The sequence below is a fragment of the Phalacrocorax carbo genome, chromosome 3 (genome assembly GCF_963921805.1).
Source record: "Phalacrocorax carbo chromosome 3, bPhaCar2.1, whole genome shotgun sequence".
Lineage (NCBI taxonomy): Eukaryota > Metazoa > Chordata > Aves > Suliformes > Phalacrocoracidae > Phalacrocorax > Phalacrocorax carbo.
The window spans coordinates 90,867,601-90,894,324 of NC_087515.1; the positions used below are offsets into that span (position 1 = coordinate 90,867,601).

Here is a 26,724-nt window from a genome sequence, read left to right on the forward strand (position 1 = left end):
CCGCACAGGCAGTTTTGTAGGGTTTACTGAGTTCCTGTATTTCTATCAATGAAAACACATACTTCCTCATATGTGTAAGTATGATGGAGTGTTATTTGCTCAAGGGAAGAAGAAATATATCTTTGAAGAGTAAGAACCAGGTGGCTGTAGACAGCCCTGTCAAGGGCCAGCAGGAGTGGCTGGCTCTCGTTCTGCTGGAAACAGCCGTGACAAAACCCAGGAGTCTGGGCTGCTTCTCTTTCTGTGGATAACTGCCTTTCCCTTCCTAGCCTGTTTTCATATTGTTGACAGAAAAACTTCAGAGGGAACAATGCCAGTTCCCTTGTAATGCAATTCTAAATACCTCTCTTGTGTATTCTTAAAAGTTTAATATGAAAGTCCCATTTACAGTGGAGCAAGAGTCTAAAATGGTGTAACAAAACCCCAGTGAAATACAATAAATCAGTTCTGGGCCTTTGTTGTGCTGTTGATTTGTTTGTATCTGTTAGAATTTTTACATGAAAATTAAAAAATTATGGTAAGAAGATAATGAAATGCTTAGTGTATACAGGGAAAGAAGTGATTTTTACAGTGCTTTTATTTCTTCCTCCAGGCGATTGTTGTGACAGATGGAGAACGTATTCTTGGTCTTGGAGACCTTGGCTGTTATGGGATGGGCATTCCAGTTGGTAAACTGGCACTTTATACGGCATGTGGAGGAGTAAAACCTCATGAGTGTCTACCAGTGATGTTGGATGTGGGAACAGATAATGAGGTAAATCCTTTTCTGAGGTGTAGTGAGCATAGCTGTTTGAAGGGAACTATGTAAAAGTTGAATTGTAAAAAGTTGATTTTCTTTGCTAAGACACTAGCTTTGATTATGTGCAAGCTAAAAAGTCTTGTCCTGATACACAGTGTAGATAGACACGTCCTAGTGCGCAGTGTAGACTGTTTTGTGAGGCTTAAGTAATTAATTACAAAAAATGTGCTGCATACATTGTATGTGTTAAAAAGTGGTATGGGAAATTAGATCTCGAAGAGGGGAATGATAGAGTTAAAAATACAATTTAAGGCAGCATTCTTTCTCCACTTCTGCCGCAGAATTCCTCTGCAGTGAATTCAGATGTGAATTCTGACTGTGCCCCTCGTTTTAGGGAACAGCTTGAAGCTATAGCCTGATCTGTGCTGGGAATGCATTTCTACATACTTCAGTTGTACATTGACGTTAGCTGTAGAAAGCCCTGTAATGCTTTGAATTTTCCCAAAATTAGGTCCTAGTGCTTCAAGTAAGTGGACTTTACCTTCTTTAACTTGGCTTCCCATTTGTGTGAAGTGCAGAGATCTAATGTTGAAAATTGGCTTTGTTATTTCCAGGGCTCCCGGGATTAACAGTTAATTACTTGGCCCTTGTTCTTCCTTCTTTTTTTTTCTAAAAGAATACTTGAATTAGTGACTCTGAGTGATGTCAAATACCACCAGCAATCTCATTATGCTTTAGTAGAAGTAAACAAATGTTATACTATAAATGATGCAAGTGTTCAACTTTATGCAGGATAAATGTGTCAGATTTATGTGTATTATAGCCAAATACAGCATTCCCATGCCAGTAAATTTAGCTGGGACTTCTAGATTGTTGGATTGGGTGTGTGCATCTTCAGCTTTATACACACACCTCCACTCCTGCCCCACTGGGATAATTTAGACGATACATCATGAAAGCATTATCGAACGGAGAAGTAGGCTGCTATGCTCTCTCTCTATCCCCCGAGAACCCCCTCTGAAAGTGGACAGAATTACTTGTAAGATGTATCTGAACACTGTAGCACATAGCCATACCAAATCACGTACAAGTCTCATTAGCTATAAAATGTTTTTATTCCTGGTTTGAGCAGCTGAGCCAGTTATCTAATCCATTATCGAATGTTTCTAGACACTTAATTGCATCAGCTACTTCTGATACTGCAGTAGTCTTTACATTTTGCTTTTACACCTGAGTTTCATTGCAATTTTTAATTTTCCACAGTGTATTATTTCCTTGTAATATATATATACACACACACAAATAGCAAAAAAAAGCATACCCCTATCTGTAGCTCAACTTTCATCTCATTGTTCTTGTGACTAAACAATGAGTTCAATGCAAATTAAAGAGTGGCAAACCTAAGGTATTGCAAGATGCATAAAGATTATGTGAGCTGGGATTTGTTGATGCTCTGGATGCCTCTTGTTGTTGCACTTTGGAATGTGGCTCTTTATTTTTGGACCATGTTATGAACTGCTTCAGTTCAGTTGTACAGTACAATGAGAGGCTGAGTGTGTTTTAGTGCCCAGCCAGCACGGTGGGTAGCAGTGGACGACAGGACAGATTCTGTTGGGTTGCTTTTCATTCCTGTCTAGCCGTGTATCAAGCTCAGACACGCATGTGCTGCCCAATAGTCTAAAATGCACAGATAAATTTACTGGTCCAAGAGACCTTAAACTAAGTTTGAATCAATGGGAGGTTGGATAAAGAGTTAATTTTGTTGGGTTTTTCAGTGCTGTAGCAGATGCAAGGAATTATATTAGCTTACGGATCAGTGCCATTTATGCTTATCTGGGATTTACAGGGGTGAGGAGTAGTCAGCAGCATGAGGGAAACCAGGGCTGTGAATCACAGTTGGGTTATGGTCAACTCTAGAGGCAGCACAATCGCTCTTTCAGGGTTCTGCTAGACTACACCTCAAAATGTAGATGTTTGGTGGCTTTTTCAAGTGGAGGCTGGTTGCTCACACGTTTAAGCATTTATCTAACAGCTGTAACTGGGAATGAGACCTGTGAATCCTGCTGTGGGTTTATGAACAGGTGGGACTCTATTGGTGTACACCTTGTCTGATGAGACTGTGTGGGCCTGGTGTTACTCATTAATTGGAGCTTGGGTGCGGTTTCCTGGCTACTTCAAAGTCAGGGGTCCTGGGGCACCAGCTCCCTTAATTTCTTTCCTCTAACACCCTTCCTCTCCTGCAGCAGCACATCCCTGTTCCCTCCCTAATGCTGGTGCTTGTGTGACCAGGTGCTGAGCCACTTCAGAGAACTGAAATGACTGAAAAACGATCACATTTTGCTGCCTAAGCTGGTTATATTAGGTCAAGCTGCTGTGGAATTGCACTGCAATTCCTTATCATAAAATCTAAACCTCTTGGACAAATAACTATATTTTTATGCTATATTTTCTTACTCTAGCCAGGATTTTCCATAATAAGACACAATAGAAATCACTCTCATAACTTGAGCACATATAAATAATAATTATGCTGAACATGTTTTTTGAAACGTGCAGATGTTTTCCATTTATATTAGTTCCTTTTCCCTTTCTGTGGGGGCCTCAGTGCTTTAAAATAAGTTTTAAAAATATGTATTTTTGGCAACTCTAATGCGGTTGTGCACAACCTGCAAATTCTCTAGAAAGGTTAAGTCTTACTCTAAAGCAGATAGCAGGAAAAACTTCACGAATTCTCATCCTGTATTGTTTTGTTGTGTACAGTGTTGTCTACAAAACAGTAACTCCGAGGAGCAACTCACTCAATTTCTGATGATTATTAAAAGCCTTATTACTGTTAGTTTTAGCAGAGTTATTTTTAGCTGGGGTATTATCCTGCTACTCATAAAACCAAGGAAAGAGAAGAGAGGCAAATAAAGCATTTTTGTACAGTTGCCTAGATACTAAGCAAGAGAAATGGAAACTGCGTACGTATGAGTGAAAACTGACCTAGTAGAAAGACTTGCATGACCAAACCGGTAAATTACTCCATGTAATCAGTGTGGGACTGAGTGTTCAAAAGAAGTGGTGTTGACCACTGCCAAAAATAATATGCCTGTTTTGTAAGTCATTGACAAATTGGAGGCTAGTAATTGCTGATAGGACATTTTCACCTTAAGCATTAAAAACATTATTTGGAGTACTATTAGTTATTTACTACAGACCATGACAATCTCACTAAAAGTTGTGCCTTACCCAGTAGCCATGTATTTTAGTGTGAGGATGGTGCTTATCAGGTGGGATTTCAGTCCAAGTAAAATATACACAGGCACTAGTCTCACTACTGATGTGAAAGTGCTGTTGGAAACCCTGAGGCAATGTGATCTCTGGATTCTGGGCATTGATCTAACGTTATAAAAGTATATGATAATCGCTTTGAAATGGTTAAAGAAACAGATTGCAGAAGAGAAATGGATGGTCGTCACGGTACAAGCAACTGCAACTTAACGGAGACTTACTTGAAACACACGTACTCAGCACTGTAAGCGGGGTGGTTTAAGGAAGATAGAAATAATCAAGCTGAATCAAGGGAAAACATTTTAACATTAAAATGTGAATTATGATTGTTTGCTACTTCAAACATGTTATTAAACTCTTACAAAATAAACAACGTTGAGGCAAGCCTGTTGGTTAAAGATCAGCCTGGCTTACAGGGATGTGAAAACTGGCAGTTTAAAAAAAACCAAACAAAACCCAGTAATAGAAAGCAAGTTCAAAAACTGGGTTTATAGGCAATAAAAAAGCAGAAGACACTGAAGAAAATAAACTTAATCCATATTAATTATGAACAGTAAGAGTGAGATTTTCTGTTGTTGCTGATGCTTTACCTTAGTGGTGGTACTTGTGTGAGTATTAGATTGTCAGTATAGATGTGGTAGATATTCTTAAAATGTCAGTTTTATCTATCTTGGTGAGAAGTCTTATTTTCCATTTTATTAACAGCAAATGAATATGTTAAACAAAAGCTTTAAAAGTTTGTCAACATCCCTAAACAGAATGTCCAAATAATGCTTTGGCCCGTTCTTCTAAAAAAAACCCCTCTGGTAAAAGCTTTCTGTACTGTGCTGAGCTGGGTGAGGAGGAACTACTGTTTGTTGTTGGTTTTTTTTAATTATATCTGGGATTAATTGAGAAGTTCAGGAAGATTGGGTTAAAGTTAAGGCTCTTATTGAAAATACAATGGTCGTGGTTGCTGTAACCTGAGATAAAGAATTGAGTAAAATCAGAAAGTTTGACTAATCAAGAACTGAGGGTAAAATAACTATTGCTGATGAGCATGGCTTATTAAAAACAAATTTAATTTAATGTTAAAGTGAGTTTACAGATTTTTGGTTGACTTTTGCTTTTTAACTTCAGTAACACATTTGATTTCATACTGTACCTTTTAAGAAACTGGACCAATGGAAAAACAAAGCAAGCCTCCTGTGTTACTAGAGAAAATGCAGCTTAAAACATATATTTTTGTGAGGAATAATAAAATAGTTGTGGTTATGGTATTAGAGGTGGGTTTTTTTTCAGCTCTGCAATGTTTAATATCTTTATTAATGCCTTGGAGGCAATATTTTTGATGTCCAAGGGTCATAGATGAGACACGGTTTAACTAAAGTACCATTATCCAGCCAGAGCAGGAATGAAATCTAGGAAGACTGATGGCTTGTGTTATACAGAAGTCAAATCAGTGGTGAAAGGGTTTCTTCTGACGATAAAAATCTTAATCTAATAACTGATGCTTAACAGAGGAATGAGAATTGTGTTTATTTGGTACCTTACAAGAGCAGCTCTGACAAGTTCAGGGCTGCCAGAGCAATCCTGGACTGACTGCATGTGTAAATTCAGTACTGGCAATGACCAACTGTGGGAACTTTGGAAAGATTAATTGTGTGTTAGGATTTAAACACAAAACACACTAAATTTCAGCTTAGGTAGAAAGCATTCAACTCTTTAAATCGTACTTTCACACAACATGAAAAAGCCAAGGCAGCTAGTATTGTAAGAACTTTTTACATAGGCAGTTTCTAGCAGAAGTTGTCTTGGTGCTCTGAGCACTGGGACAGCGGCCTCATGCTAGCCATCAGGATTGCTCAGGTGTCAGAAGTCACTCCAGCTGCAGCTGTGGTGGCTTCAAAGAAGCTGGACCTGCAAACTTTCTCTTTCTCTGGGTGGACATAGTTAAATAGTTGGCTGGTATATATATATGCCATTAATGTACAGACAAATCATGACAGTCAGTTCACTTTTTGCAGTTGTGCGTCTGAAGCTGTGCTTTATTCGTATTACTGTCAAATACAGACGTTTAAGTACTGAACAGTCCACATGAGAAACCTGTGGGGCAGCTGCTAGGGCAGCTGCTCCTCCTTCATCTGCCACACTTCAGGGTCTTGTGGGCTGCTATTTCAGGTTATTTCCTGCATGCTTGCTTTGGAATATTTTTTCCCTTAACTTCCTACAAATATTTAAATGCAGGAATGTGACAGTTCTCACAGTTGCCCTAAATAGGTCAATGAGCATGACTGGGCTGGCAGTTCTGACTCTCCTGGAGGAATGACAGGCATCTGTGGTGGAAGACTGAATCCAGAAAATCCAAAGTGCAAATTCAAGCTCAGTTCTTCAACTTGTGCTTGTTAGCTTTCTGCATTTCCCCAAAATACTTCCAGTTGTCTTAAGAACTGGTACCAGCCTTCCAGGATTCATGTTCTTGAAAAATACCTACCTATGAATGTGCAGATGGAAGCTGCTGAGGAAATAGGAACAAACCTGCCTTTACTATTCATATTCCAATGAAAATTGAACCCTGGATGGAAGAAAGCTGAGTGTAGAGGAAACCTGTAATTTCTTATCAATCTAAAGATATAAATGTATCAATCAAATTATGTAAATTGTTTTCAGCTGTAGGGATAGTCACAATTGGCATTCATATGTAGATGAGTGGCACTTTTACAGATTTTTGTGTAGTAAATGTATTATGGAATGGTTGTGCTCTCTGAATTTAAAAAGGTCCTTTTGCCTTCACCTTGAATGATGGTTGTTAGAACTAGAGACAGCACTTCAGTGATAGTTTTACTGTGAAACAGTAGTAGCATTTCCTTAATTCTATGAATAGATATTGCTCCTGTCTATATAAAAAGGACCTGTTTTTGTATCTGGTGCATATATGGGAATCTCATTTCCAGGTTATATTCTCCAGTGTGTTCCCTAGTAGTTTCCAGTATTTCTGAAATAAAAATGACGCTATGTATGATCAAAACAGGATGTTTCTAGATACACAGATTTTCATTTAGCAATGTTAAAATGTCACTGACCAAATTAACCTGGTTGACTGAGAGAGGCTTTTTTGCGTTTTGCACAAAAGAGTCAGCCAGGGAAGGTGCTCAAAGGTAATGCTGTGCCACAATGGTGCTGAATTCCAGGCATGAAAATTTGTAAAACTATTGATGGAGTAAATCTTCTGTGGGTTTTTTTTTATCATTTGGCTACTGCCTGTCTGTGCTGTTCTGGTAGGAGAGAATTGCACTCCCCTTCACCAATTAAGTTCTGGTTTACAAGTGGATTCCTCCCTCCCCCACCTTAGATCTCGCTGCTAGATCATTCCCTGGTAATACAGTCCCAGCATTTGAACAAAGGAGAAAAAAACATGAATATTCCTTTTTCCTCCCCTTTCCCTACTTTCAGCTGGCAAGAAAATATTGTGGTAGGATATTACTTTTCCTAGAGTCAATGTCATGAGTCATTTTTATTTTTCTTTTTTCTGGGTTCAGAAGTACTGAAAAGCAAAGTCATTTCTGAATTACAATTCTGTCTAGCCCATTTTGCAGAAGAAAAAAACCCACATTTTTTTAATTTGTGGGAATTGATAGTCTCCTTTTAAATCTCTTCAGTTATTTGGAGTGGTCTGATTATACATTAGAGGAGGGAATTAAGAAGTACAATCTGTTTTTATAGATTTATAGTTTTCTAAAATTGGGGGGGTTTAGAGTCATCTTTCTGGTGTGTTTCAGAAGATTGCACCTCTAAAATAAATATGACGTCACCCATTGCTCCTCAACATGTTTTATTTAAACAGCAGAAGCACCTGAAAACTGTGCCAGCATGCATATTACACTTGCAGACCTGAAGAATGAGCTGGAGAAGGGATGGTGCTTACGAGAGCCACCATTTCCCCTCAGTGCAGGGGCTGCTGGGTGATGTGCTTGAGTGGATCACAAGTATCTGACAGCTGATGTTTTTCAGTGATATTTGGAGAGGTTTCCTTTTCTTGCTTTTTAATGTTCTCTTAGTGAATAGTTAGAATATGTCTGGTAATACATTCACAACTTGAAAGTTTCAAAAGTTACTTTAACGCAGTATTGTAACTCAGACGTGTCGAGAATTTCTAAGTGTAATAATAAATCTAGATTTACCATTTGACTATGTTTCTGCTGTACGCTGCTGATTTGTTATTGACATATGTTGAACTCACTCTTCTGACTTAAGTTGTAGCTCGCTTTTGTGTCCAAAAATATTAATTTACATTAGTCTGTTCTGCAAATTCCTATCTTTCTGTTTCTCAGGTATTGAGTCTTGTAAGCTCACCAGGTTGGATTGTCAGTAGAGCACATAGAAAGTAATAAAACAGATGAGGAAGAGTAAATGAAATCACAGGCTTTAGGCAACAGACAAGAAATTATATTAAATAAGCTTGCTTCAAGGGACACCTGAAATAAATTGAAAAGTAGAGGTTTATGAATGTGATCTTGTGGTATACTGTATATCCAAAGCAATAGGTTGACAAGCTTAGTATACTCTTAGAAGGAAATATTGATCAAAATTTTTCACTTTTATCAAAACGAGAGGAGGGTTTGCACAGGTTTTTATACATGCAGGTACATGAAGGTAGAGTTATTTTAAAAATGAGTGTAATGTGGTGCAGCAAATATTTACTAGTTATCATGAAGCATCTGCTTTTTAATTTAAAAGTCCAATTGCTGCCAAAACTGCTCAAGATTCTGGGTAATAGTTTTTAGGTGGCATGTTCAGTGAAGGACATAGTTAATCATGCAGTCATGAAGTGTATATATACTGGAAAGGCAATTAATGAAAAACTGAAGGAAAACACCTATATTATATTTAAATATACAAATGGAGTGGCATTTTTATTATGACAGAGGAGTTTTTATTTTATTTTAATTATTTGTATTATTGCAGAGGAATTTTAGCTAGATATTAGTGCTTTATCCATTTGCACACTGGAAGCATGTTATTGGTGAATGCTAACGTCCCTCAGGTCTTCTTTGGGCTATTAGACATATCATCTTAGTATTTTCTTCATGTGTATTAAAACTTCGTGTTGTCCTTTGTAAGCCATGCGTTATCACTGCTGTTTTTGTCTCATTAATATTTTCATAGCCTGAATAATTTTCTGTTTGTTGTAGACATGAGATGAGTACTTCACAGGAGGTGATAAACTTTGTTTTATTTTTTCCTTATAATAATATATCAGATGTATTCCCTCTGTTACAATCCACTACAAACCCGAGCACAAACCTCCTCTACTCCAGGTATTCACATCAATGTGATCTTCTAAAACCACTTATAAATAGTGTGATAGACTGTCTTTGGGTTTTACTTTATATATTTTGTGGAGGGGGATTATAATTTAAATCCTAAAGCTGATTCCAACACTCTGTTAGAACGCCTCGTGCCGCAGTATTTTTCCTCTGTGGATCAGGAGTTTCCGCCTGATTGTGTTTCCTACGAAGCTTCGTGGCCCCATGTTGCTGAGCTGGTGAGGTTTGCCCTGGGATGCGCGGTCTGGCATGGAGCCTTACATACAGATTACTATAGTGAGCATGCGGAGGCATGGGAAAATTTAACAACAATTACGGTTTTCCTGCAGATTTTATATGGAAATTTAATATTTCAAAACATATGATTTGCTGTCCACTGAAGTAAGAAAAAAACCCAAACATGCAAATATCAATCACGATTTCAGGATGTTCCCTCATTTTCAGTGAAAAAATAGGGCTGTGTGACATTTTTGTTGACTTATTGCTGAAGTTCATATTAGTTGATATTGAGATTCTTACCATGATGGTAGTGAAAGGTGTGGTTACATAGTTACCCCAGGTCATCTCCTGTAGCATGTCAGAGTTCTTGTTATGTGTTTTCCTGCATGTACTGGGTTTTCTTCACTTTATTTCGACAATACAGGTGTGGAATAAATTGTACTTTTTTAATGTGCTTTTCTAAATCTTCTGGAGAAAAATTAAACTTGCATTTTGATACAGCAGATTATTTTATTCTGGTACAGACATTATCATTACTGCAGATAATGAATCAGAACAATAAGAGTCTCCAAAGGTCTCTGATCAGGCTTCATTCAAAACTCTTTATAATATTTTATAATATTTTATAATATTTGGTCCCATTTTATTGCATTGACAAACTTAAATAATATTTCTTGAGTAACTTGCTGTTTATAATGTGATGAGAGGAGGGATGAAGTAATATAGAATTCTGCTGTATTTATTTATTTTTATTTCAATAGTCATAGTAAATGCTAGTTATTCCCATGTCAATCTAACCATAGGTGCATATTCAGACTTGGTGTTCATTTATGTGGAAGTGTTTGTGCATACACAGATATGTCCATTACATCATACATAGAGTTAATATATCTGGGCTGTTAGAAAATTCCTTATTTTCACAGGGCCCTGTCATCAACAGAAATGGTAAATAGTTACTGGATAGAGAGGCCTTTATTGCACAGAATATTCTGTATTTTGGAATACTGTGTTTTATTTGGAAATCACATTTCCTGTTCTAATCTTGTTAAATGTGTCAGTCTGCATGGTAGCTTGCATTCTGACTTTTGTCTGTGCTTTTTTTTCTCCATATGTTTCTTTACCTTCTGTCCAGATTTGTTCTGAGAGCTATAATCAATTCTCACAGATGCTCTTTTTTTCCCAAATATATCCAATGTGATGTGTGCAGGCATGCTCACTGGCAAGATGCGTCAAGCAATGCTCAAGGAGAATGAAAGATAATAACGACAAGAAAGAAAAAAAAAAAAAGGACATAAAAGCTTACTAGCCAAACAGTTGCTGTTTTTAGTCTCAGGAAAGGAAAATGGCTCATTCTTCACTGTTGGCTTTTCTCCTTGAGCCAGTAAGAGCTCAAAGTCCTGCTGAGGTGGACCTCAGCTTTGAGCAAATGCCAAGGAAACCGAGTTAACCAAGTTAATGTTCTCTGTTAGGTAGCCTTAAAAATACAGTTCAGTAACATTCAAAAAGACCTCTTGCATCATGATTTTCTTGCAAGAAATCATTCACTGCTGCAGTTAAAAATATAAGAATCAAATATTAATTTTTTACTGAATACTCAAGTAATACATTTCCTAATTTATACTTTCAAGTATATCCTCAAAACTGAATATGGCTTATGTCAGGAAGCTAGTTACCCTCTGTGGCCTGAAACCCTTGCCTAAAGTGATTGCAGCGTGCTGTGGAGAAGGGGTTCCAGAAAGGGAATCTTGAGAGTCTAAATTTACCCAAGACACTGAGGTTTTGAGCGTGCTGCAATCTTTTAAAGACTGCCTTTTCAAGAATCTTAGAGTTTGTCTTCTATTTCATCCATAGTCGTCTGCAATTTTTTAAAAATTACTATTTCTATTGTATCTTCTGCCTTACTATGTATTTCCTTCGTTGTATTAAACCTGTAGAAGACCATGTATAAACATCTCGTGCTTCCTAAGGGATGTGTTCTACTAATTATGTATTATGAGAGCTGAAATACAAAACATTGCCTACCCCTTTTATGAAGTAATTATGTACAAAGGGGAACAGCATTTTCCACCATATTTAGAACTGTTAACTGGTTTGACTTATTTGCAAATGTGGAAGAACATTTGCTATTCTTTACCATGGTGTTCCCAGGGGAATGTATTACATCACCTCCCTTGTTTTCATTTAGTTGCATTTCTCATACTTAGGCATATCTCAGCAGCTATGAGTACCAGCAATTTTACCAATAAAACTCAAATATAATGGGCTTGGGTTTTAAACATTTATTCTTTAAGTATTTTTCTCAGTTTCATAATATGTACACTATCAGCATTTTGTTTAATGCTGCATTCACTTATAGTGGGCTTTGTTCTTTACTATAATATAGACATTATGTGTTTACCGTACTACTATTATAATGCTTGTCTCCTTTTGCCCTAATACAGGGATGAAAAATATCTTGATCTACACTTCCTTTCAGTAGCAAAAATACTTAACAGTCCTTTTTAAATAAATAAAAAACCAACAGAGCAAAGTTTTATTTTTTTTCACCAGGGGCTTACCATTGTCATTGTACAACAAAGATTACTGCAATTTTTTAAAGTCATCCAATTGTTCTAGTACAATTAAGTTAAAGGAGACTTTCAAGTTCATATTATCTTTTTAATATGCATATTGTATGAAATAATACAGTATATATTTCAGTGCCAGACTTACATCCATTGCCAGCTTATATTGCCTCTGCTTAAAGTCCCCTTATACTTTCATAAAGTACTAGAGATTAGTGTTTGCAGTCTTGTAACCATCCAGCCTTCCTATGTTGCCTGTGTACTAAACCCCGATCTAGACTTTTCTAGTGTACCTACATAGGCAGCAATATTTTTGCCTGTCTTTCCCATACTTAAGATTCAATGGAATGGACAATTATAATCTTGTGTTTGAATTGTAAGACTTGAGAATCTGGGGCCCCATCACCAAACTAGGTAGAGCTCAGAATGAATGAGAAAGAGGCACGGATCATGAGAGTCATCTGAACCTGAGCTAATCATCCTAGGTTAACTTTATGAAGAGGGGCAGATGCTTCTTTTTGTAGAGTAGCTGGAGTAGCTGTCTCTAATTGGTCAGATGAGTTGTATTTTATAATGATCTTTTTTTTTTTTTTGTCTGTTGACTATAAAAAGAGCTTAGACTAGCTTAGATATTGAAATATCCAGTATAGATTCTTAAATTAGCTAATATGAATTCATACTTAGTTTGCACTTCACTTGCCTTTCTCTGCATGTGGCGTTGTTGCTGTGTGGCTCAGGAGGCTTCTACAGAGACTAAAACTTGTTTTTGAACTTGCATCAACCTCTTATTAAACTAATTCTTTGTATCTTTGAGAAATGCCATTCTACTGTTTCATGCGTGAGAAGACTTCAGCAATTGTCTGTTACTTTTGATCCATTGTCATCCTTTAAACTTTGCTATTTTGGCTAGGAATATATGTTATTCTTTTTCTGAGGCTGTTCATTTATTTGTATGAAATATGCTATTTATGAATATTTCTTTTGTGAAACATTGTCTTTCATTAGACCATGGAAAATGTGACGAAGCCAGGTTGTGCTTCAAATTTTCACATTTACCAAACAGCGTCTCAGCAATGAGAAGTTGAAGAGGGGTGGGCTTTAGCAGAAAGAACGTAAATGGTGACATGGGATTTCAGTCTCAGTTTCAGCTGACATTAGAAAGAATGAGCTGCCTACCAATGTTACCAGCAGTTCTGTCAGTCCATTTCATTTCTTCTTACTTCACTTTTCAGCACAAGGGGATCTATAAAAAAAGGCAGAAATGAATATCTGGAAATGCTTATTTTGGAGAGCGTGCATGAATATCCATAGACCAAACTGATGGCAGACTTTATTTCAAGATACATTAGACATTTCCAACTCTTCATACTCAGAAGACAGCAACAGATAGTGTTTGTTTTGGTTGGCTTCCATTCTTTCTGAAATAGTAACTGCTAGCTATCAGCCTCCTCAGCAATTTCGATAGGCGGTGGAGAAGACGAGAGAGGGAATGAGCCATAAATATACCTATTATGGCAAAATGTGGGATAAGATGCATCATTTGTGCCTTCATAGAAGTTGGCCTAGTGTCTGGGATAAAATGTGTCACCTGTGGACTGTAAAGGTGCTCTTAAAAATGCTGGCCTTGCACTAGCAGGCCTACTTTGCGCACAGAACTTCTTTTCCATTTTTTCTTCTGGTGCTAGGTCAGATATATAGTCAACAGCTGAGATGCCAGCGCCAAAATAATATCACCAGACCAATTTAATAATTTCCAGTCAGTCAAAGGGACATTGTTGATGTGACTTGTTTATGTAGGAAAAGGCCCAGCACATTTGGCTCTAGGAAAAGAAATGGCTGAGTGTCAGCACAGGAGACAGGGATGTCAGGGTCAAAGATATTTCAGTGAAGGACCATGTGGGAGTAGCTTATGGAAGTAAATGAAATAAATAGACATAAATTTAATAGAACTGAGAAGAACCTGCAACAAGTGATGGAGATTTATAGTTACATGTGAACAGCAACAAAAAAAAAAAAGAAAATAAATATCAGAACCATTGATATAGAAATGAGATGTACAGATAACATAGAACAAGATTTTCAGTTTTGTAAGTGGTGCATCTGTTGATACATTAAAGTACTGTTCAGTTATGTAATGGACTCGACACACTTTGTGTGCTGTCAAAATGTGTGAGCTGATACAATATTAGCAAAATCCTTTTTATTAACAGAATATTACAGATGAATGAAAATGAGATCTTTAAGATTTTTTTAAGTTTATGTTATCTTTGTCATTTACCAGATGGAGGAAAATTTTTAGGATGTCATTCTTCTGAATATTATTACTTAATAGCAAAACTTCACGGATGTCCTCTTCAAAAGAATAAGTCTTTTCTCTGATTCACTTTGGTGGTGATGATTCGTTTGGGTTTTTTTTTTTCTCATTTTTTGGTCTGGTTTTGAAAGCTGGAGATGACTCCTTGCATTCAGACAAAATTTGGAAATGTAAGTGGGTGAAAATAACGGGAGCGATGTGTGTTGCTTTGCAAAAATGGTGTAGGAAAGTTTGATTTTTTCAAAGTGGTTGAACCACCTCAAGCAGCTATATAATGTCATGCTCTTGATTGAGGTGAAGATAATTTATTAAGACAGCTACACTCCTGGTAATTTTGCCAGGAAAGAAAAAGAAAGAAAAGAAAAGAAAGTTCCACTGAGGCTAGGCTTGTTTTTAGGGCACTATTTTGGCCCTTCTTAAATATTATTAGTTGGCCACCTCCTGTGATTTATTATAAGCTCTTACGGCTGGACCCTCAAGTAGGGTCCAGCACATCCTCCCTCATGTTTTCTGAGAGCAATAAACTTTGAAAGTTTGGTTGTGGTAATTTATTTCTATAGCTTCCAGTTCCCATTATCCATCAGCTATATTTCAAAATGTAGCATGTAGGGTATAGTTAAATGTTTCTTGATGTGTGGCAGGACATGCAGATTGAGATTTAGCCATGTAGCTGATGTGGTTCATGAAGAAGAAATGACAGTTGTTAACTGAATGGGGACTGTTGAAGCTTAGTTCTGTAGAAAGCTTAATGGTTAGTCTGAGCCTTTTTCTGGGATTCACAAAAGGCTTTTATAAAAAGTAGGTGTCAGGAGTTTTAGGAGATTTCTTGTTAGGTGGCCTGAAAATTATATGAATAAAATACAAGGAACTTGTCAGATTTCTTTGCTTTCTGATTATTATTTGTATGTTAAAATATTGATGATTATATGCAGCATAATCTGTGGAAGTCCTGAACAATGTCAGATTCTTCAGGACTATTGTTTTCTCAATAGGCAAATGATTAAGTTTTTCAAGAAATGCCACTGGCATGCAGACAACCATTTGTTTTCAGTTTTACTGTGTAAAAGAGTTATGCATCCTAAAATTGCGTCTGATGAAATGTTGCTCCGAAACCATGGTTCTGAGCATCTTCCAAGTTCCAACTCAAATTACAGGCATTTGTGGAATTGGCATCGTCCCTATCCCTGCAGGCAGATTTAACATTAGAAGAGTTCTCTGAGACTGTTAAACATAATGCAGAGTGTTTATCTTGCTGTTTATTTTATTTTCCTTAAAATACAAAACAAATTAGGCCTCTCTGATCTCCTTACTAATTCTGCTAGGTACGGTTCTGGCAGTGGATCGTGGGCTGCATACTAGCCTGAATTAGTGCAGCAGTACCACCTTAGGCATTGTGGTGATGCTCTTTTGTTGCAAAATCATTTGTAACCTCCTAAAAGGAAGAGGCAGAAAGCAGTTTTCAGTGGGACTAATGTGTTGTGTCTGAGAAAGAGAGAAAAAATTGTAAGGAGGCAGCAGGCTGTTGCCTGAGCTCTGTTAGTGGGAAACTGCACTCTTCAGGGCTTGCTTGTCAGAATTGCCCAGAATGGAGTTTTCTCATGGCTGGTTGGGAATTTTGGACTGGTGACTCCTTCTAAGGGCTTCCTCAGCCCAGAGCATCCTTCTGTCACTACATGAGAGATGAGGTGGTTGTTTTTTTTTTTTTTCTCTTATTTAGTTTATAAAAGGTGATTGTCAGCTGAGGAACTGGGAAAGTTTTTCAGCTTAGTAGCACAACCAGAAAATATACATTGAAATAATACCTGTAACTATTTATATGCAATCCCATTTTCTGTCTGTGGAGGATATAGTCAGATGATAATGAGGAGAAAGAAAAGTTAGAAAACCTCTGGTGAAATTTACTTAAGTTTATCTAGGGTCCTTCAAACAATAAATAAGGATGAAATAAAAATTTCAGAAAGGTTTTGTTCTCGCTCTCCCTGCAAAAGTTTCAGGCATCTGTTGGGAGATGGAAAGTCAACATTTTTTAAGAGTTTTTCAGTAAAGAAGAAATGAAATTACTGAAGTGTATTACTACAGGTAGTTGCTTGTTGCCACTTCGTGCTCATCCCCAGAATGCAGCTGCCTCTGTATTCCTCCCATAGTGACAGTGCCCTGTTTGTACAAAGCGTGCCATTATTTTCAGATTGGTACAAGTCACACAGAAAATGTATCATTCTGTACTCTTTCTTTTGTATAAATTAAGGAAATTCCAAGTGTAGAAATTGTTTCTCCTCCCCCTTCCTTCTAGCAATCAAGTGCCTTAGTAATGACCTGCTGGAGTAGCTGCTACTTGGTGTAGAAGTTAAATGTAGATTTAAAAGGCAGACCTGATGCATCTGTGTGGTGGTGGTACACAAGCATGGTAGTAGGGAAAGAACTCTAGTGCTATAAACAAGGACTTCATGAATTTTGGTCTTGAATGTAACGTTCAGTTAATAGAGGATTTTGCACAATTTTATGTTTACAGTAGTAAAACTCTTTTCATTTTTCTGGTATGAAAAATCGACAGACTAACTTGCTAGCTTTGAAGGCAGGGTTTTTTCCTTCAATTACGGTACCTTCATAAACAATATCTAATCCAGTCCAGAGGAAAATACCTGCTTTTCTCCTTATGAGCATGGCTTGTGCTGCAGATTCAGTGACAGCGGTTCTATGATGCTTACTTCCAACAGTTTTTAGAAGTTAAGCTGGTTGTAAATAGTCAACGTAAGCTGTTTTACCTGAAAAAAGTTCCAATGGCACTTAAATTTCAGGGAAAGACAATATTTTTTTACTTTATCTTTTGTCTAGCAAAGATGTAGTCTGGGGTCTGCTTCACTGTTGAGCTGTACTCCCAGGTCTTTCCTAATTTCAAACTGCCATAAAAAACAAGGTATACAGAGCAGTTTTTGCTAGATTATCATTAATTTACTGCAAGATTTTTTTTAAATAGCAGTGGAAATTTGTTGGAAAAGCTTGATCATTTTTGTTTGAATCTCTTACACTGTGTACCAGAAAGCTGAGCAGGCGGAACAAAAGCCTACCTTCTCTGAAAAAGGTTTCATTCATCTGATGTCTGAAAAGTTATTCCCTTTAAAAGAATTTAATTTTAACTATTCAGTATGAAGTATGGCAGAATACACAGTTAGTGTAGCTATACTGTGGGTTATGTGTAATGTTTTAGAGCCAATCCAGAAGAGAAGTTCAGGTGTCCCTGGGAATTCCAGGCTGTTGAGAATGGAAAAGTCAGCCTCGAAAGGCACTTCCTTAGGGATATGCATCATTGATGGGCACCTGGCTGTAACGGTGCTGAGTTTCAGGTGCTTGGAAATCCTGAATTACACCTAAAATTCATGAGATAAACTTTTGATTTCTAAAAAAGTATTTTATAATTTCCAGTACTTTGGAGGTAAGCTAAGGGAGTGACTCAGATATACCTAACAGATTCAAACCAGAGGGCAACACTGCTACCCGCCCCTGCACCATCAGCAGCCCTTGAGCTTTTCACCCATCACTTGATTCCACAGACTGGCTCATGGACACAAACACCAACGTGTTGCGTCACTCGAAGAGCAGAAAGCACAACAGCCTCTTGAAAAATCAGGTGCATCTTGCCTCATGCTGCAGCAACTTCTTCTCTTTGGATTTTGTACTTGGTGCTCCCTCGCTAACAACAGCTCATGTAGCTTGCGCTATTTGGTATGTTTTATGTATGTTTGTAGATGTTGCCCTTAGGGGGCTGAATGGTCTTTAGCTCTGCCTGCTCATGCAAGGGAATGAGTTTGACTTGCTGGGAGAGCCCTTCTGGTACCCATGACAAGGGAAGGAGGCATGCAGGCGGAGCGTGCCGTGCGAGAGGGCTGGAGGGATGGCACCGCTCGGCACACAGCCCGCCGGCCGCCTGCAGCCCTCGCACACTGGGACCTTTATTCTGTGCCACATACATGTGCCGGAAGCAGCCCACAGAATGTCCTTGGCACAGCCTGGCTTTGTGCAGTCTCTTGCTTGGGGACAGGCTGTGGGAATTTCATGGCATGTTACAAGCTTCCTTCATGAAGCATTCTTTCCAGTCATTAGAGTGATTTTTATTTTCTTGTTAAATTAAAGTTTGCTGGAGCTGACAGTTTTTCAGCTGGGTAAAACTGTGCATGCATAGGAGAATATAAGCAACAAGGTTCAGTGCGCAGTCAAAGCTACAACTGGTAATTCCTCTTTAGGTTAAGAAATGAGTAAGCTTCCTCAGAAGAAGGCAAGCAAAGGATGTAAACTGTCAAACTGATAGATAAACCACCTTATGAAAGGAAAGAACAAGTTGCATTGGATAAGTCAGGCCTGTCTTTAAGAAGAAATAACTAAAAATGTCTAGTGTAGCTGTGCAAAACTAGAAGATCACTAGATCACTAGATCAAAGAAGATCACTCTCTTTTTTTAGCAGAATCTGAAATTAGTTTAAACAGAATTTGGAATACTGTAACTTCTTTCCCGTTACATTAGGATATTGCTTCATCAGGGTATTAATAAATATTTATATTTTCAACTGTCTCAAAACTTCATAATATTCTTTGCTAGTATTTCTTTCCACAGAAATTGTTCCCTTCAAGCACTGTATTTAAGATTGATGTCAAAGGAACATTAAGAATATATTATCTTTTAAATTCTTGACTATCACAGGTCTAGAATTTTGTCTGGACAGACAATGGACAGTTTTCAGTGAAGTTTTTAGGGTTACAGGTGGGAAAATGTTAACTACAGTACAATTGTTGTCTGCATACACAAAGTCTTTGTCTCTCAAGTACTGGTAGCCACTTGGGTTTGGCAAGTCTAGCAAAGATGGGCTCAACTTTTTAAACTCATATTTAATGTGTGAGGTTTTTCTTCCTTTATCTGTACTTAGAATGACCCGTGGTGATACCCATTTTTTTGTCTCCTATTTTGGGATCTTTTGTGACATCATCTCCTATGGAGGAACCCCTGGAGGGAACTGAGGTGCAAAGAGAGGTGATGTTCTGTATGCCAGAACCTGTCTGTTGGGGATGTCCAGATAAAGTGCTAGGTGAGACTCCCAAAGATGAGGTCGCCTTCTTTTGGAGAGAAACAGAGGATGAGGCCCCTTTTTGCTTGTGCAAGAGGCCCCTTGCAGTTTGCAAACGTGCCAACAAAGGTGTCTAGTGTTTAGATAGAAGGGGCCATGATCTCTTCTTAGTATGTCAGGGGACCAGTGTAGTTCAAAGAAAACAAAATTTTGAAAAAATCTTTAGCAGCAATTATGCAACTTCTTTTTGCGAAGTATTCTACACCCTCAAACCCAATTAGCATCAGCGTTACTTGCAGCATTCAGCACATCTGAAATTCAGTTATTGTTTGGAATCACAGAATCTGTTACACATTTTAAGGGCATCATCCCGTATTTCAGACTTCAAAATAAGCTTATTCAAAGAAAAAAAAGGCCTCCTAGTCGAATTAAATGGAAATCTCATACATTCTTCCTAATGCCATAAAAAACACTTTGCAGCTGTAAGCAGTTCTTGCAGGACAGAAAATTGTGATTCAGCAGGTTACTGCTTGCAAACCAAAAGTTTACATGCACGCAGATTGATTCCTGGGTAATTAGTATTGGTAGAACCTGAAGTGAAGTCCAGAATGTTGACATTGTTTCTGACTGGCTAACTCTTTTATTGGAAAAAGTTTCACATTGAGTGAAATTTCAATCTTGTGGAACCAAAAAAAAAGAAAAAAAAATTGAAATGTCCGACTTTCCTGGAGAACAGAAATTCCCCTGTGCTCACTAGCCCTTCCCCAACCTGTGAAAACTGAGCCAAGAAGTAGTTTACAGAAAGAATTCACAGTGTATTAATATAAGAAATATTAACACTTGAAAACGAAGAATCATTCCAATCATTCCCCTGGTTTTCTTGGTAACTGTGTGCCCTGTTGGACAAATCATACTCTGAAATGTGTTTAATTTCTGGCGTGTGGCATGTTTTTGCCCTAAAGCTTCTGATGCCCCATACAAATGTAGTTCTCCTTTAATTTTATAACTGTGGCTCTAACACAAATAATTTCCCATTGTAGAACTGGAGGGTTTTGACATTTTAATGGTGGGAGGAGATGCTGCTCTGAAGCATTACCGTACACCAAACATTTTTTAGGTGCCACTGATTGGTTCTGGACGATCTCTGCTGCCATCTTTGTGAAGGGAAAGGCTCAATGTCTTGCAGTTCTTCACCTACAATTTTCCATGAAGCTATTCACTAAAATACTTATCTGTTCCAAAGGAATGTCGCGGTGCCAAGTTTGAGAATAGATGACATTTCAGCATGTTTATTCGCAACTGATGAAATCTATAAGTGTGCAGTTTTCTATTTCTCACTGGTTTGGCTTTTGTAGCTAAATTAGGGCCAGGTGCACAGCTCAAGCCTTGCTTGAACTTTAATGGTTTGCTGATCTCTTTACTCTAAGTGTGCACAAGTAGATGGTATAAATGGCTTGCCTTTTTCTTAAAACCCCAAAGGTCATTACAGTTTTAATATGCTCAGGTGGTGCTTCAAAGAACTCTGTTATTTTACACAGCAAATTCTAAGTAGATCTACATGATGTTTCCAGTACCAGAGCCTCAATTAATTCCTTTATTCTTGTAAAACCTTCTTTCTGTTAAAGCTTGAATGTACCACATTGCTAAACCTGAATGTTTTAGAACTTTTTTTAGCTTTAGAGTAAGTGTATCTAAAAACAAACTCGCATCAACTTTTTCGATACCATTTAACATGCGTAACAAACCCACTAACCTGAAAAAAAGCAGAGTTACGTTTTGAAGGGGATTCCATTAAAAAAAAAAAAAAAAAAAAAACAAAACAAAATCCAAAACAAAGTTTAAGCTTTGACAACAAGCTGGGGGAAGAAAAGAAACCCAAGTCATTGAGGAAAAGTACCTAATCATCATGTCAGCTTGACATACCCGATTGTGGGATGGAACTTTCTTTTCAGTAATCTGTTTTGAAAGCCATGAAATAGTCGATAGCAAATGTTAATCTCTCAAGATGTGTGAGCCCTCTAAAAATAGCAACCACCATGGACCTGGTTTGCATGGTGTTGACCTGAATAAGATGATAATGTGCTTAAGCAGCTTATTCATTCTTCAGTGCCCCTTGGAAAGGGAGCAGGCCACAATGGTTTGCCACTCAGGGCTCAGACGTGACCACTGTTCTTTTCACTTGCTGAATGTTTCATTCTTTTGCCTCCGCCCTGGGTTTCTTCATACGTTGTTCCAAACAGGACTATAAAGGAACTTTTTTTGGCTATTTCTTGTCAAACTGTAATGTTTGTGAAGCAGAATGCACTGAGCTGTAAAGGAATTTTGAACTCTGGGTATATAACTGGCTGAGCTTTTCATCAGAGATGTGTCGCTGAATTAGTTGTCTCTGCTTGTGAGACTTCCCAGGCTGGAAGTTTAAACGTATCCCAGAAACATTATGTTAATTGTTTTAAATATTCCACATTAAATTTTGGCATCAAAGATATGTGAATAAATTCACGTAGTGGTCTTACAAGTGGAGCTGTTTCAAAGTTCTGAGTCTTAGCATTGGCTATAGATGTAAATGCTCACAGACATGAAAGATGCAAAAGTGGCAAAAGGAGTATAAGAGCCTGTGTTTCAAGGTAGACCCGTGACTTGTTTAGCACTTTTTAAACAGCGTAACTGTGAATGCCTGTTTCCTTTGAACTTTCACAGAATCACTGCCCAACTTAAGATAACTTCTTGAAGGAATCAGCATGGCTCAGTCTGGCCGCTAAGTGTTTTGGAAACGTGTCTTCAGAATTTAAAAAATAAAGTGACCAAAGATATAGATATTTTTTTTTTTCATTTTAAGCATTGTTTTACAAAATGAGAAAACAGACATTGTTTAATTAAAAGCTTGTGGAAGTATGTTAAAAGAGCAAATCAATTGAGGAAGAAGAGTTATGGGAGTTAGAAAGTCACTTAACTGAACTGGACCATGGAGCATGCAGTATGCTTGCACAGGATATGGAGTAGCCGAAGCCTACCGGCCTGGAAAGCTGCAGCAATGGGATTTTAGAAAGGGAATTACGTTTTCTGAGTCTTACCATGATGCTCCTGACAGAGGCTCCTGCTGCTGGGCAGTTCTGCTTTCCAACCTTGCGTGCTTATTCTGGTCGGAAGCAGGAGGCAACTCCCACGGGGTTTCCAAACTTGTCTTAAAAGATTTCAGATTGCTAAACAGTTCATTTGCAATTCCTGTGAATTAATCTCCCAGAGAAATAAAATTTTCCTTGATTTGTCAGATTTTCCTAAGGTCATTTTAAATAACTAGGCAATTCAAAATAGAAATGAAAAAAATAATTCCAGAAATAGTTCTTGGCTACAAAATTGGAAATGGTTATATTAAAAAAAGAGGGCATACAGAAGAGAAAATTACTTTGGAAGATACCTGACATCAAGCTCTTGCCAGTTTCTCCTGCAGTAACTGAAATAGGTATATAATTATTATTTTGATTTTGTGCTAGAATACCTAGAATAATGTAAATACCCAGCTAAAATTATTTCAGCCAAAGAATATGCTACTTAAACATGAGCACTACATAGAATTGGTGAAGGGAACAAATAAAATGCTTACAATGTAATGACTTCACTTTCATTTACAAAGTAATTTTAATTTTGAGCTTTATTTGTTCTCCGGTTCAAACAGTTGAATTAACAACTTCTGAAAGTCTGTAAGTAATGTATTAGAAATAGTCTGTTTTGAAATGGTGATGAATTTAGCAACAATTTTAGAGAAATCAGCTTTTAATCCTGTTGAATTTTTGTACTGATTCTAATCTGATATCTTTTGTTTATTATGGAAGTGGAGAGAAAAGTGAGGGAGAGACAAACATCTTTATCTGTAGGTCTGCATCAGGATGCTCTCAGGGGAGCCAGGATACCACCAAAGGCTTTAAGTTTCTTACTGATTTAAATCAGTCTCCAACTGGGGCTTGTGACCCAAAGGATTTTTCAGTTCTACAACATAGAAAACCTGTGAAGGGAATTTAGGCACTTTTCTAAAATACAGAAACCAGATTTCCGATTCCCAGCCTGAACCAGGTTAGGCAGGCTTTCCAGCCTTGTCAATGTTGTACATTGAACACTCCCTCCTGGAAAGAGAGATGGTCTGTATTTTTCTTTACAATGTTTCCCTAATTAAAGCTGCTGTACAAGTTTCTGCGCCGTGTTGGTTTTGCAAATTGTTTTTGGATGAATAATGTGTAGTCAAGCTCCTGACTGATTCTGCAAGCTCTTTGGGCATGTGTAGGAGGACTGCACACTAGTCACAACAGAGAAATAAGCTTATTCATTTTCAGAGGCCTGTGAAAAATAATAGCAAAGGAAGTCTTTATATGAGAGTTCCTGGGAGAGCCAGTGGAAGTGTTGAGACTGGAGAAGTGCTGTAGCTGGAGTGAACTGTCAAAAGTGATTGCAAAACACACTGAATACATTTAGTAACTTGTAAGTTATAATCTGGAAATACATCAGACCAAACCAAGGCCTTCTAGTAGGCTGGAAGGAAAAGGTCAAAGGCTTGGTTATGTTTTGGCATAATGAATTTTAGAAAGCAGCACATTTTCTGAACATCACCTCATCAACACAGTTGAAATGATGGGCTCTGGGACAGATTTGTGAAACATGATGATAAAAGTCAAGAAAAAGGCTTTTTTAAAATGTCAGCACTGTCAGGATGTAAAGGAAAAAGAGAAAAGTACTAACTAAAGTTTTAAAAGATACTTTTGAAACCTGACTTCCCGGACAAAACTTTTTCACTTGGAAACGATACTCTTCCTTTGAGAAAAGGGTATCTCTTTTCCTTGATACAAACGGATGTTTCCTTAATCTCTTTGTTGTGTTTCTTCAGTCTTTATGTAGAGGTGGATAAATGGATGTGTACTTCAAATGCTTGGATTAATCCTCAAACACTGTATTGTTGTCCCCTTCTCATTAACTTAGAGTGTACTAGTGTAAATTGCTCATGTAATAGTTCAAACACTTTTTTTTTTTTAAATAGGCATTGCTGAAAGATCCGTTGTATATTGGGCTGAGGCACAAGAGAATCAGAGGTCAAGCCTATGATGATCTTCTTGATGAATTCATGGAAGCTGTGACTTCAAGGTATTTGATATATCTGTGCTATTCATTGGTGAATTCCACTGTGGGCTTCATCTTGGGAGAAATAAAGTTCAGTAGCTTATGAAAGGAAGACAGAGTTGTTAGGTTCCTGATAATTTTTATTCTGAGCATAGAATTTTATAAGTTTATAACTGCCTGAACTACTTGCCTTTAATATTGCAGCTTTATGAATTCACTGCATGAGTGGTAAAATTCATCTTGGGAGGAGTGAAAGAGTTTTTCAAACTTCTTTTTGGAGTTTTGGCTTGTTAAGTATTTGCCTAATAATTTTCTATGCCTAGCACTGTGCCTACGTGATTTTCTCTGTCTCTGTCATTTCATATGTGAGATGCCAGCAGCCTAAAAGGAGCTATCATACTCGGCAACCCCTGCCTCTGCCCCCACCAAAACCACGACGGGACTAAGCTTTCAGTGTTTTGGTTTTAAATGTCATGGTGTGGACCAGCTCTTTCTCTTGCTTCCTTTTTCCTATACAGAAAGCAGTTAAATTTATTATTGGACCATGATGCATAAAATGGTTCTTCTCACATGCCAAATAACATATTTGCTCATATTTTCCTTGTTTGTTAAAATATTTGGAGTTCTAGCCCTGCATTCAATGTGTATACCTAAAATAGCCCAAGTGCCAGGATCCTTAGCAGAATGTGTTTTCAGCATCTGCATCCCAAAGCTGGGGCTGAGCTGTGGGACCTGGTAGTACTTCCCAGCTCCTCAGTCTTGGCTTGTGCCCCATCTGCATTTTGACTCCATGTTGGGACCCTACCTGGGCGTGTGCAGCCTCTGTTCTTCCTGGCCTGGTTCCTGTGCAAAAGTAACTTGGGTAAGCAGGTAGTATTAATTTCCATGCCTGAAGCATGTATTCCTTCATGTGTTACTATACTCTTCCCCGTCACCCCCGGTTGGCTGACATTCCCTTGTTCATGTTCTTGATATGGAAGTTGCTGGTTTGGCTCTACCCTGTGATGTGTTTGCTCCTCTTCTGAGCATTCCCTTTCAGATAAAATTGATGCGTTTTCATCTTCCTAATAGAAGGTTTGGAGCATTAGAAATTGCTCTATGGACCACGTTTTGAGAATCTCCTACTTCATGCATTCCCTAACTTACCCTTTCTTTAAAATGAACCACAGTTGTTCATACTGAAGGAAATCATCAGAGTCAAGCAGAAGATTATCTCAATGATGTTTAGGTCTGGTTGACATGCTCTTTTTACTTAAACATCTTTAAAACTCTATAATTTTGAGCAATTTGGAGAATTTGTGTTTGGTTGACCTTCTGAAAGATCACTTCGTTCTCACCTAAATCTGTCATGGTCTACAATAATGTCATTTATTTTATGTTTAAAGTGGAGCACTTACAAATTATAATTCAAACTTTTTGTGGTTTACTTGTGAATTGTTTTGGCTGTAGTGTGACGTCTATATTGATTATGATACTCATTTGCTAAGGTGAAGGGAAAAGTGATATAGTTAGGTCAAAATCAAGTCCATTTGCTCAATAATTTCATATGTTCTTAAATTCAAATTTGTGTTCAGCGTGCCGCTGGCAGACTCAGCACTTGCAGCTGATTCTGGTGTGGTGCGTCTGACTGTTAAAGACGCAGGTCATTATTTGTGTTATTGTGTAATTACTTTCCCTTGCCAGCCATTGTGGTGAACTAGGTAATCGTATACCTTGGTTAAATGCTAGCTATCTTTTCCTTGTGAAAGTTTCTCTTATGTTTTTCGCCTTTTTACTTTTCATACCCTTCTGCTGGCTGTTTCATAGAGAGAGTATTTGGTTTGTAAATCTTAGATACATGTTTCGTCTGTTTCATTTTAGAGTAGTCATATTTGTTGTTAGTTATTGCCACAGTACTCCAGAAGAGACTTTCTTAGTTTAAGTCCTTAGACTTAAACTTTCTTAGTCCTTAGACTTTCTTAGTTTCTTAGCATTGCCTAATCAGTTCTGAGAATGGGAGAAGTTCGTGGGAAATCTGTTGTCGTGTTTTCAGTACCATGGAGTACTCATCTCCAAGACATACACAACCATGAACATTGTAAAGCACAAGGCTGTCATGTATTTTTAATAAGCCAAATTTAAAGACGGGCTTTTAAGGTGATGAGAAATATTTT

The 26,724-nt window shown here is 37.7% G+C and overlaps 1 protein-coding gene across 1 annotated transcript in view; it reads left to right on the top strand.

Annotated features, from left to right (window-relative positions):
• The window catches only part of ME1 (malic enzyme 1), a 183,742-nt gene that overhangs the window by 79,998 nt on the left and 77,020 nt on the right, over positions 1-26,724 (top strand). The window contains exons 5-6 of the mRNA XM_064447717.1: positions 593-754; positions 24,492-24,595. Of these exons, the coding sequence (XP_064303787.1) occupies positions 593-754; positions 24,492-24,595 (266 nt within the window). The remainder of the gene's footprint in view (positions 1-592; positions 755-24,491; positions 24,596-26,724) is intronic.